We start from the raw sequence: 13,053 nt of genomic DNA, 5'->3' as shown, positions 1-13,053 counted from the left end.
AAGGAGAAGCAGAGACGGAGTCGTGTGTAGCTCTGTCAGTTGCTGACATTTATTGCACAGGATGGGCTGGATGGAAAGGTGACGCTTGGAGTGTGGCCCTGGACCCCTGGCCCTGCAGCTGCAGGAAGGCAGGTGGGCATGGGGCTCCTTGCTCATGGGTTGCTGCATACATTCAACGTGGAAGGCTCCAGTGTGCCAGGCAGGGGCATACGTGCATGCATACACCCATGCACACTTCCATCCATCTGTGTATACACACACACAGGCACACTTATTTCACACACAGTCCGTGCCTTCCCCAGCCTGCAAGCCAGCAGAGCCCAGTGCTGCTCCATGCAGTGGCAGCCCTGGTGCTCAGCTCCCTGGGCTCCAGCAGCAGGGCTGCCTGGCTGAGGTCACCCCAGCCTCAAAGTCTGGCTGGCATGGGGGCTGCTGAGTCTGCGGGGGCTTGCTGTACCTCAGACCCCATCACTTACCTCCACTCCTTGGCTGTCACCCCTCGCCATGGGGCTGTGGGAGGGGAGGCAGTGGCACGTGCCAGTGCTGGCCCACATGCCTAAGACCCCAGGGAGGTGTCCTGCGGATGCACACATATAGATTTGTATTCAGGTCATATATATCATATACAGCATTGATCACTGGGGATGATGCATCTGTGGCTTCTATGGGGCAGTGGGATTTCCTCGCAAGGAGCAGAAGATGGGGCCAAACTTTGGTCGGAGGCAAACGGCCCCCCCTTGTGCCCACCCATGGGTCCCTGGCAGTGGGATGAAGCCAGGGAGCAGGGGTGGAGGTGGCCGAGGGGCACGGGCTCCTCGGTGGGGGTGGAGCAGAGGGGATGGAGGCTGGCTGCCCTGGCACCTCAGCACCCCTGTCCCCACGCCTGTGGAGGTCACAAGTTGGAAGACAGCCTGGATTTGGCTGGGTCCGTGTCAGGCATGCTGCCCACCGAATCCTTGCGGGCTGCCGCCGAGTCCTGCTGCAGAGTGGGTGCAGGGTGAGACAGGGGCCCCCTGGAGGACACCGCACCCCGCAGCCCGGCTGGGGGACCCGAGCCCGGCGAGACGGCGGTGGCAGCTGGGCCTCCACCGATGGAAGCAGAGGATTCGTGCACTGAAGCCGGGGGGCTCTGGGTGCCGCCAGCCGCCAGCCCGTGGGGCAGGGAGGGCTGTGAAGCCGATAGAGGCCGTGAATCCTGGCTGAAGCTGCTGGTGGGCAGCGCCTGTGTGCTTTTGTGAACTGCCAACCGTGGGGGCGAACTGGGCGTCTGCTGCTGGCTCAGCGAGAGCTGGGAGCCCAGCTGCCCTTTGGCCCCTCCGTAGGCAAACGTCCGGCTGGCCAAGGGGCTTTGGGATGGCGGGCTGGCGACTGCGAAGGCGCTGGCGGAGGCGGGCTGTGCCTGGTCCTGCGAGGGCGACGGGTTGGCGTGGGGCACGGGGGGCTGCGGCTGCTGCTGGGGGGGGCTCTGCTGCAGCAGCACCGGGGAGACGGCGAAGGGGCTGGGGACGGCCTGGGCATATTGCAAGCGACGCATCATGCGGGGCGAGCCCAGCGCCATGGAGCCCACCAGAGGGCTGGCCATCTGTGGGCAGAAGCTCATGGCGACGGCTTGCTGCAGGGTGGCAATGGCGGAGGTGACCTGGGGCTGCACCGGGCTGTACATGGCCGTGTGCTGCTGCAGCTCCGCCTGCTGCACCATCTCTCGGTCATACTTGACAATCTCCTGGATGATTTCGTTCTCCTGGTTGTTGAAGACGCCCGAGTTGAGGTCGTGTTGCACTTTGTGAAGAAGGATCGAGTTCTTTTTCCCTGCAAGAAAAGAAATGGGGAGAGTAATGAAGCTCGGCGCTCAAGGCCCCTAGCAGGCACCGCCACGTGCTGCTGCCTCTTTCCCAAGCACCCAGCAGGGCTCTGGTACCCCTCTGGCTGTTCACCCATCAGTAGGACACAAGGAGAGGCATCATGGGAGGTGCCTGCAGGGCAGCCCTGCAGCCCTTAGAGCCTTACCGATGCGATCGAGGCGGTCGATGGCCACGGTCTCGAAGGCTCTCCGCATCATGGGGTATTCCTCCAGCACCTCATTGAAGTTGTCCACTGATAGTGAGTAGAGGCGGCAGTAGGTGTCCGCCCGGACGCTGGCTGTGCGTCGACCACGGGTCAGCAGGCAGATTTCTGGGGAGGGGATAAGAAGGGAGAAAGAAGTGATACAGCCAAAGGTCTTGATGGAGAGAACTGGAAACGGAGAGCCGCACTCGGGGACCCATAGATGCTCACCCCCAAAGTAGGAGCCATCAGAGAGCTTCATCTCCTTGTTGCCCTTGGTGAGGATGCTGACCACGCCGTGCTGGATGAAGTACATCTTCTTGCCAATGGTTCCCTCGCGGATGATGTAATCTCCTGGTTGGAACACCTCAAACTTCAGCTTGGTGAGCATCGCCGTCACAAAGTTGGGATCTGCGTTGGCAAACAGCGGCATGGAGGCCACCAGTTTGCGGCAGTTGAAGTTCACGATTTCCTATAGGGGAAGGAAGGCGGGGAGCAGTGAGGGATGTGACACAGCAGGTCCCCCTCCTGCCATCCTCAGCTCCCGAGCCCCCCACCTCACGCAGGGGCTCATTGAGCTCCCCCAGGATGCTGTCCTCATCAAACATCTTGCCCTGGTAGCGGTGCTCGTAGTAATCGTGGATCTTCTGTCGGAAATCAGCGGGCAGCTTGTGGAAGGACATGTACTGCTCCACCTGCTTGTACTGTGGGGAGAAACGGCCACACCGGGTTGGGACCTGTGCTGGGGGATCCCCACCTCCCCAAACACAGCGGGCAAAGCCGCATCAAACCACAAGCCCCAGTCCCCTCCCAGCCCCACCTTCTCCTGGTATTGGCGTCGGGAGGAGTCCAACGACTGGATGAGGGCGGTGGCGTGGCCGATGAACATGGCATAGCAGGTGGCTCCCACGATCATGCTCAGCATCGTCAGCCAGATGTCCGTCATGCTCTCGGGTGCCTGCTTGCCGTAGCCGATGCACAGCATGTGGCTCATGGACTTGAAGAGGGCGAAGGAGTACAGCTCACTCCAGGAGTCGTTCTGCAGCCACAAGGAATGCAGCCATCAGCCCCAGGGACATAAAGCAGTTCCCGGTCCTGTGCTCTCTGCTCGTGTTCTCCCAGCAGCACTGGGAGTTTTCTGTTTGTTCCTTTGCTTTCCTCACTATGCAGGTGAGAGCCAAACAAACCCAACTGCTGAGCACCAACAGGGCTGGCTGCACTCCCCCAGTGCTCTGCTCCCATCACAGCACTCAGTTGCCCCGCAGCTTTCTGCTCTGTGCTCTGTCTCTCCTGGCTTCCCTTTCACTCTTCAGGCATGCTGCACTTTTTAACTGAGCTACAACTACACACAGAGGTACTGTGAAGGGACTGAGCTGCTTGCCTGGCAGCAGCAGCGTTCTTCAACTGTTGTGCTTGGTCAGGGGTGTGATAGTTCTGGGCATTGGGACCCCCCAAGGTCCATGCACAAAGCCTCAAGGAGGTTTCCCCTTGATGAGAGGTATGGTGAGGGAGAGGAGTGGGGAGCAGAGGAAGGGCAGGAAAGCAGACAAAGAGGAAAATAGCACAGGAAGAGGAGAATGGAAGAGCTGGGTGGAGCAGGGAGATGATCAGGATGCAGGGCTGAGAGGGAGCAATTAGAAATACGTCCCATTATTTATTAATAGCAGCTTTCTTGCTAATGAGAAGGGGAAGGAGGCAGGGGACGAGGGCAGAGCTGCATCAGCATTCTTCCTGTTGGAGACCAATCTGCTCCTTATGTCCTGTGAGCCCTGAAGCCACAGCCCCAACCCCACAGCAACCACAAGCCTCCAGCGTCTGCAGTTTCTGCCCTGCCCTGGGGTCGGTGGCATCGCCTGTGTGGAACAAACTGGAGGGGTAAAGCAGGGACACACAGCACTCAGAAACCCACCAGGCTGCCCAGGCTCAGGATGTGGGCACGAATGGGCCATAACTGGGATGAAATTGCCATAAGGCACGAGCTGAATGACAGGGATGTCCTCACTGGGTTGGCTGTGCCCTCAGTGCTGCATGGAGCAGAGTCTGGCAATGGGGAGCAGCAGGAGAAGGGCCAGGGCAGCACTCACCACCATCCCGTTGATGGAGACCCAGCAGTTCTGGGGGAAATCCTGCAGCATGGGCACGAGGAACTGGAGGCAGCCGTCCCAGTGGCACAGCAGCAGCATCATACCAATGAGGTTAATGATCCTCATCACAGCACTGGCCAGGTCGTAGGTCATGTGGAAGATCTGCAGGGCAGAGGCAGGAAGGCAGCATCATGAGCGTGGCCACACATCATCCCACCCAGCCCTGTGCTGGGGGCTTTTGGAGTAGGGTGGGTGAGACCCCTGCCTCCTCCATCCTGCAGCCTGCCCAGCAGCACCAGGATCCCCATAGATATCCCCCATGTCCAGCTTTGAACCTCCAGATGCAGCTCCAGCCCTGCAGCGCTGTTATCCAAGTGCAAGGTGCAGGCTGATCCCTGCAGCACAGCCCCTGTCTGCCCATGGGGTCGGGTGCTCAGCAAGAGCTGGGAAGCAGCACCAACCCCCCTACAGCCCTGCATGGTGCAGCGCTGGGTTCAACCTGCACAGCCTTGGCCAAAAGAGTCATTAGCAGCCCCAGGTGCCCGTGCTTCTCCTGCCTATTTATAGCCAGCAGGGTGCCTGCAAGCTTGGATCAGGACAAGGCAGAGCCAAGCGCTCCTGTGTCTTCCCATAGTCACAGCCCTGCTCTTCCCCAGTGCCTCTCACCAAGGGCACCAGCGCAAAGTCACCACATCCCCTGCATTCAGCCCTGGGTTCTAAGGGCTCCTGGGTCCATTTGGGCACACAGGGAGGGCAGGAGGAAGATCCATCCTCGAGTTATCACAGCCCTGCTGGAGCCATTGGCGGGGCACAATGATAATCATGGGACTGCAGTGCCAGCACATGGCTCTGCTTTGCCCCACACTGCAAAAGGCTGCGCTCCCCAAGGCACGCCAGGTCCGGCTGCCCTCCCCTTCCATCCCTTTGTAAGCAGATGTGATTATCAGGATAATCTGCCAAGCCACACGCCGGCTCAGCTCATCCACAGGGTGATTCCCCTCGGAAAGTGAAAAGGGTGAAGAGTTGGACCCATGGCAGAGGTAGACAAGAGGGTTGGTGGTGGGGACCTTCGGGGACGTGGGGCTTGCTGGAGGGAGGTGCAGGAGGATGCTGTGGGCAGCTGGGATGCAGCAGCTGGGAATAAATGAAGCAGAGGAGGGTGAGAAGGCTCCCAGCACCTCCCAGGCTTGTGTGCAGAGACAGCTCCACGCTGCAGCATGAGCATGCACCTGCACGGCCACATCTGTCAGTGCTGTCAGGAGCTGCAGCCCACGCAGCAGAGCTGAGCACGCCTCAGCCACGCACCCAGCGCAGCCCCTGCAGCCCCCACTGCACCCCGAGGGGCCAAGCAGCTCCTGCAGCTCCCCAGGGCTGTGCAATCCCCAGCACCTCGGCACGCACGCACAAATGCAAACCTGGATGCACACACGCAGCTCAGCAGCCCCGAGGAGTCATCAGAAGCAGCTTTGTCAGCGTTCCCACAGACCACAGACACTGGGGATGCAGAAGGATGCTGCCAGCCCTAGAAGCACGCTCCTCAAGTCCCCTCTTGGGGCCGTTCCTCCATCCCAGAGGAGCTGGTGCTGTTTGGAGCATCCATAGAATCACAGAATGGTTTGGGGTGGGAGGGACCTCAAGGATCACGAAGCTGCAACCCCTCTGCTGCAGGCAGGGCTGCCAACCTCCACATTTCACAGCAGCCCAGGCTGCCCAGGGCCCCATCCAACCTGGCCTTGAACACTTCCAGGGATGGACGGGGCATCACAGCCTCTCTGGGCAGCTGTTCCAGCACCTCACCACTCTCACAGCAAAGAACTTCCCCCTGACATCCAACCTCAGTCTTCCCTCCCTCAACTTCAAACCATTTCCCCTTGTCCTGCTGTCATCTCCCCTTTCATAGAGTTGATTCCCCTCCTGTTTGTAGGCTCCCTTTAGGTACTGCAGGCTGCACTGAGGTCACCCCGCAGCCTTTTCTTCTCCAGGCTGAACAGGGGGAGCCTGTCTTCCTAAGAGAGCTGCTCCAGCCCTCAGCTCATCTTTGTGGCCTCTTCTGGACCCTCTTCAACAGCTCCACGTCTTTCTTGTGTGGAGGCCCCAGATCTGGATGCAGTGCAGCAGATAGGGCCCAAAAGGGCAAAGTAGAGAGGGACAATCCCTGCTGGCCAGTGCTCTTCTGATGGAGCCCATGATACCATTTGCTCTCTGATCTGCAAGAGCACACTGCTGGCTCATGTTAAGTTCTTCATCCACCAGCACCCGCAGGTGGATTTCTCCTCTGCAGGGCTACTCTGAAGGGCTGCTCCTAACAGTCTGTATGCACGCCTGGGATTCCTCTGGCCCCGGATGCCCTCTGCCCAGCAGCCCTTACCTCCTCCCACTGATGGATGTAACGGATGAGGCGGGAGAGGCGCAGCAGGCGCAGCAGGCTGAGGATCTTGGTGAAGCGGACGATGCGAAGAGCGCGGGCTGTCTTATAGACCTCCGAGTCGATGCCCTTTTCCACAATGAGGAAGACGTAGTCCACAGGGATGGAGGAGACAAAGTCCACCACAAACCACGTCTTGAGGTACTTCTTCTTGATCCTTTCAGGGTCCAGGATGATCTCCGTGTTGTCCTCGATGACGATCCCTGTGCGGAAGTTCAGCACCAGGTCCATCAGGAAGAAGGTGTCGGAGACCACGTTGAACACGATCCAGGGGGCTGTGGTTTCCTCCTTGAAGAAGGTGATGCCCACAGGAATGATGATCAGGTTGCCCACCATGAAGAGCAGCATCGTGAAGTCCCAGTAAAACCTGCAGGAACACAGAGGATGGGGTCACTGCAGCCCTCCCTGGCATTGCCGCGTCCTTATGAACGGTGGCAGGAGCTGTCACAGTGCAAGTCCCCAAGGGATGAAGTGAGGTTGTGCCACCTCCAGGCCCAGAAGCACTTTGCTGTCACTGTAGGGCAGCATTGGGCTCAGAGGGGGCTGTGCAGGGCAATGGGTGCAGTGTGGGTCCTTGGGGCTGCGTGCTGTGGGGTCTGACTGAGTCAGCATCAAAACCCAGGCAAGTGCTGAAGCAAGGGGGGGAGACCCTGAGAATGGGGAGATATCATGGCTGAGGAACCCCAACCAGCAGCACTGTGTGGGCAGCATCCCTGCCAGCACCCAATGGGGACAGCGTGTGTATGGGGGGGACACAGCAGATGGCCACGTCCAGCTGCAGCTGGAGCAAGGAGGGAGAACAAGGAGGGAATGAGCAGAATGCCTCCCCCCTCACCTCCGCACTGCTGCTGCCTCAGCCCCCCACTTCTCCTGGCTCCCATCCTTCCGCCCATGTCCTTCCTGCATGCACCAAGGTCGCAGCAGGACACGCAGCCCCGTTGTCAGGGCTGCAGCTCCATGCGTTCCGCCAGCATTTGCAGCTTGGTGTAAGGCTGGAAGGAGCTGAGCATCCCAGCTCGTGACCTTTCTCCAATGACACCTTCCCCATGTGAGACATCGCCATGGCAACCACAAGTGATGTCACTGCTGCACAACGATGACTTCACACCCAGGGCCCCTCCACAAGCTGGCAGAAAGGGACAGGCTGTGCTCTTCCCTTCACAGTCAGCCCCAAGGACCAGCTTCGGTTGCTGGAACAGCACAGCCCTTGGTGACAGTGGGGGGGTGATGGTGGGTGGGGGGCACTGAGGTTTTACTGCGATGCTGAGGCTGCAGGACCCCACAGAGGGGAGCGAGGGCCTCCCCCCAGATCCACAAGCTGCTCCCAGTGCACGGAGTCCCACTGGGGCATCAGCCAAACTGAGCAGGGAAGAGCAAAGATGAAATCGTGGTGCCAGCCGGGCAGCATGCAGTGCTGGCTCTGATCTTTGCAATCTGCTGGGCTGGGGCAGTCTGCTGGGAAAGAGCAACTGGTCCTGAGCACAGATCTCAGAGGAGGCCCTGCTGCAACACCAATGCTTTCTTCCTTGGAGGGCAGCGTACGTATAAAAGTAAAGATTCAGTCCAGGCTGCTAAAAATATCCCCAAACAAATTAATTAGGATCCTTGCCCCCCCATCTCCCTTACTTCTGACCTAATTGAACACAGGAATGGCAGCGGGAGATGCTGGCAGACACTGAGGGTGGGGATGGTGTCTGCCCTCACTCCATCAGCCCCCCCAGTGCATCAACAGCATCAGCAGGGAGCCCAGGGCTCCATCCCCAGTGGGAGGAGAGGGCAGGGGATGTGTGCATGCAGCACACCAGGGATGTCCCCATTCACCTCCACTGCCCCAGCACAGAATGCAACCACTACAGGGACCGTGCAGCCATCACAGCTTGCACAGTGGGAGCAGCGATTCGCCAACTTGTCATAAATACAAAGTTCCTTAAAAAATGAGGGCACGTGGAAAAGTGGGTTACGAAGCCACTGCCAGGAGCTGGGCCTGAGCAGAGGCAGAGCAGTGGGTGCAACACCAAACAGACCCAAAAGACACAGCTGGGATCGGTGCACGGCGCTGCTGTGTGCAGGAACAGCCCTGGGATGGGGCAGGGATGGCTGCTTTGGTCTTTGCCAAGTGCTCAAAGGCACCAACCTGTAAAGTCACCCCCAGGCAGACAGTCACAGCCTTTTTTCCTGATGAGTAAGCGGTGGCTTTCAGCCATCCATCAGGTCTGCGTGCTCACACTCATCCTGTTCCCACTCGCTGTCACTGGGGATAACTAACAGCGGGATCAGCAGCAGTGGCATTTCATTGTCCCCACCGGGACTCAGAGCAAGCCCAGGTCACCCCGCAGGGCACACAGCTGCCAGCCAGCAGAGGAGCAGCAGGAGCCATTTTGCCCTGGGATGAAGGAGGTGGCAGCAGGCAGTGCCAGCCATGGGCACAGGGAGCAGAAAGCCAGTGGCAGCTGGCAGAGTGATGCTCAGGGCACTGGGGAAAGGGGGACCATCGTGATTCATTGAACCACCCCTGCATGCAGCTCACGTTGCTAATGGGCCGAACATTCTGCTGGCCTCACGCACGTCTCCAATGGGAAGGGACCCCCCAGCACCCTGACCACGCTGCAAAAAGCCACTGTGCTCCTCTTGGCCCCACATCCCTGCCCCATTGCTTCACAACGCACACAGCACCGCCTGCCCCCCTCGCTCAGGATGCAAATACAGCACCTAGTTCAGCAGCACATCCAAAGTCACTGCAAAGCTTGGCCCTCAGCTGACCCTGACTCACTGCCCTGCTCCAATGCCAGCTGCACTAACACAGAACTCGTGCAACGTCTCTGTCTGCTCTCTATTTCCTTCATCCCTATAGACCAGAAGGAAAAAAGGCAACTGATCAGAGCACCCAGCAACGAGGTGGCTCTGCTCAACGTTGCCTACTGTCCGATGGACAAGGTTTCTTTGATTAAATTTGCAGCTCATGATCTCAAACAGCCACCCGTGCTGCTTCCTAATAATTCAGTATTTATGTAAACAGCGACTTTTGTTCCTGGAGCAAATCTGCCCCTGAATTCTGCATGAATAATCACCGTACTGCATCCATGAGGAGACAGATCTCCAAATGCCTCTGATTATGAAATGATGTCACGTATGCAGATGGGCAATGATTTTATCTTCAGATGGGAAAATGGGCTTTGCAGGGCAAACATGGATGTGTCCATGTTCCATTATCATTATCAGATTATATAGGTATATATATATTTGAATGTGGGAATCATCTGAAATACACAGACATACATACAGACGCGTATGAATGGAGTGAGCTCCTCGCTGCTGGGCTCCCAGCCCCACACTGAGCCAATCTTGTTTATTCTGCACATTTGTAGGTTGGGATAACGCTTGGTTTCTCCTCGTGGCTCCTCCCCACCAAGCAGGGAACTCTTTTAATGCCACATGCAGCATCACAGCACACGCAGGAGCTCTGCCCCAGTGGTTTTGGTGGCAGAAGCTCTGGGAGGGGACAGTCCCAGGGTGACACCCCCAAGGTCGCCTGCAGAGAGGCTCCAGCTCTGCCAGCTCTGAGCGTTGCCAGCTTGCTGTCACCCCAGCACGGTCAGCATGGGGACAGTGAGGCCACATGGTCACCCCTCTCCTCAGAGCCCCATTGCCAAGAGAGGTGAGAACCAAAATCAGCTCCTCAGGAACCCCCATGGCTGATGGGGAGCCCAAACGGCTTGGGAATGACGGTGGTCACAGCAGGATGGCGCAGCTCCCATGGGAGAACACCCTCGTGACCAGCTGAGCCACGCAGCATTCACACCCCTGCTCTGCAGCACTGCTGCTCCCTGAGCAGCCAAGCAAGGATGGGCAACACCTGCAGTGGGATCCGGGCAGGAATATCAGCCCCGTGGCTGCGCTACTGTGCATACAAGGAGAGCAAGCTGGAGGCTCCAGCTGCCCCTCCGTGCACCTCAGAGGATGCAGAGCAGCACAGGAGCCAACATGAGGCCAGGACCCAGGAGGTGCAGGCGTTGGTCCCTGCCACCATCCTGTCTGCTCAGCACAGACTCTCATTCCACAGCCTCTTGCACTGCCCTGAGGACCTCTGCATGCACTGGGGATTCAACATAACACCAACAGCTGCTTGCTCGCCCTGGAGTGCAGCCCCCAAACACCAGAACAGTGCAGAGGGACTCAGTGCTGAGCCACTTGCTGGCCCCCTGACTTTTGGCTAACAGCCCCCAGCCCCTCTGTACAGTCACTGGACCAGGAGCTCCCAGCAGCCTCGCTTGCCAGAGATGTCAGCAGGATCTCAGCCACCCATCCCTAGAAGGGCTGCACATCCCTATGGGAGCCTCCATGCAACTCAGGAAGCATTCCCCGCTGATCTTTCCCCACTGGGGAGATGGGCAGGAGCTGGTCCTGCACAACCTTTCTTTCAGGGTTCGCCATTCCTCAGCTGGAAGCTGCAAAGGCTGCACCTCGAGGACACTATTCCTGCTGGGAACTAAATGAATCTCTCCTCAAATTCCTTCAATCTTAGGGATGGGATTGGGCCTCCTTGGGGGAAGGAAACTGTTCCCAAAGCTGTGCATGGCCGTGGAGGGTGCAGCAGGGCTTAAGGATCCCAGGGATCAGCACGACCCTGCTCCCTCCCCCCACCCCGCAGTGACAGCCATAGGGGCAGAGCCCGATCCCCGCGGGATCTCCAGCGGCTCCTCGCTGTGCTGAGCCGTTCCGAGGCCCTGCGAAGGACGAGAAGATGCCCTTGTGCGGGCACCCACCGGGCAAGCAGAGAGCTCCTGGCATCCCCGGATGGACGGCGGCTCTTGGGGAGGTGGATGCCCATCGCCAGCCCCTCCCTGCACACACGCGGCCGCATCCCCCATTTCCACCTCCAGCACGGCTCAAGGTGCCCTCTCCAGGGCACGGCACGGCCTCCTCCTCCTCCTTCTCCCAACCCGAAGCGGGAGGAAGCGCTCCGGTCGGCCTCTCCATCCACCACCCTCACCGCGGCCTCCAGGGATGCTCGAGCCTGGCCCCGCCGCAGCGATGCCCGCAATTGCTCCGCGCTCCCAGAGCTCCGGGAGGATGCAGGGAAGGGAGGGGGGATGGGGGGGGGGGATGCGGGGGGAGCCGGTGGGACGCGCACCTGAAATCGCTGTAGGGATGGATGATCCAGGCCCCCGCTGACTTGACGCGTTCCTGCTCCCGTTCCACCGCCTTCTGCGAACCGAACATCCGCAGCGAGAACTTGTTGACGCCGGGCTGGAGCATGGCACCGAACTGCCTCTGCATGAAGCTGGCCTGGCTCCCGCGGGTCTCCTCGCCCGCATCGTCGCCTTCCTCGGCCGCTTTGGCCCCGCCTGGGGATGCACCGCCGCCGACGCCGCCGCCGCCGCCGCAGGAGAAAGAGACCTTGGGCTCTCGGGGCTGCTCCGCGCTGGGGCTGCGCGGCGTTTCCCCACGGCGGCACTCTCCGTTCGGGGATCCCTTCCCACCGCGGCTCCGCGCTCTTCCCGCGGCCGCCCCTCCGCTTCGTTTGGCCCCTTCGGCCGCCTCCTCCTCCGCCGCCGCCTCCCCGCCCGATCGCATCGTGCTCTGTCTCCGAGGCCACCGGCGGGTACCCGAGCGGTACCGGAGCGGTACCCGCCGCCGCGCCGTGGGGCGGGCCGGGGGCGGACCGGAGGCGGGCCGGGAGACGGGACCGCAGCGGCTCCGCAGCTCCCCCCGCTGGCGCAGCCCCCGGCTGCGCATCCCCGGCGATGCCTCCCACCGTTCCCATCCGTAGCAATTCGAGCCGTGCCCTCCGCGCAGCCCCGCGGCCAACGAACGGCCTCGGGGGAGGAGATGCCCCGAGGATTCGAAGGATCGAGAGCCCAGGATCGGCACCGAGCGGGGCTCCTGAGAGGCCAAATATAACGAGAGCGGAGCGACAGCTGCCGTCGGAACCTGCAATGGGGATCGCCCCTTCGAGCGCACGAAGTGAGAAGGTGAACGATGGCTGGATGCACGTGGAGGACGCGATTCTGGCACTACGTGCTGCCCGCCGAGCAGAAACCCAGCCGGGACCGGGAGAATCGGCTCTTTCACTTTGCTTCTCCTTAACACCAGCAAATTTCTCCCAAACGCCTTCAAGCCTTCAGGGTGAGAGGGGAGCTGGGAGAAGCACAGGCTGGATACTTGGAAAGAAATTCAACTCAGAAAGTGGTCATGGATAGGGACAGGCTGGAGTCATCATCTCTGGAGGTGTTTAAAAATGAAGATGCAGTGTTGAGGGATGTGGGGATGGTTTGGGATGTGGGGATCTCAGAAGTCCTTTCCAACCTTAATGACTCTATGTTCAATTCCCCTCCTGCCCCTGGCTGATCCAAGCCCCCCCATCCCAGCAGAGTCGCACAGAGCACTGCATGCTGACATGAGAAAGAGACATAGGGGCAAATGGGGTGCGATATTCAGGGCAAGGAGAGGCTGAGCAATGCAGGACAGACACACAGACACGGGCCGGCAGCCCAGCAGAGC

General features: G+C 59.7%; 1 protein-coding gene across 1 annotated transcript; it reads right to left on the bottom strand.

Annotated features, from left to right (window-relative positions):
* Positions 1–27: 27 nt before the first annotated feature.
* Positions 28–12,288, bottom strand: HCN2 (hyperpolarization activated cyclic nucleotide gated potassium and sodium channel 2). Its single transcript, XM_042893252.1, is given in 10 exon segments — positions 28–1,809; positions 2,008–2,172; positions 2,275–2,515; positions 2,601–2,747; positions 2,864–3,082; positions 4,128–4,289; positions 6,496–6,919; positions 11,684–12,152; positions 12,155–12,222; positions 12,224–12,288. Coding segments are annotated over 10 exon segments (2,877 nt in total). The 3' UTR covers positions 28–892.
* Between the last annotated feature and the right edge of the window lie 765 nt (positions 12,289–13,053).

Source organism: Lagopus leucura, unplaced genomic scaffold (assembly GCF_019238085.1).
Source record: "Lagopus leucura isolate 7727_CA_CO unplaced genomic scaffold, USGS_WTPT01 145-16_obj-0_obj, whole genome shotgun sequence".
Taxonomy (NCBI): Eukaryota; Metazoa; Chordata; class Aves; order Galliformes; family Phasianidae; genus Lagopus; species Lagopus leucura.
This window is presented reverse-complemented; position numbering and strand designations above follow the sequence as displayed.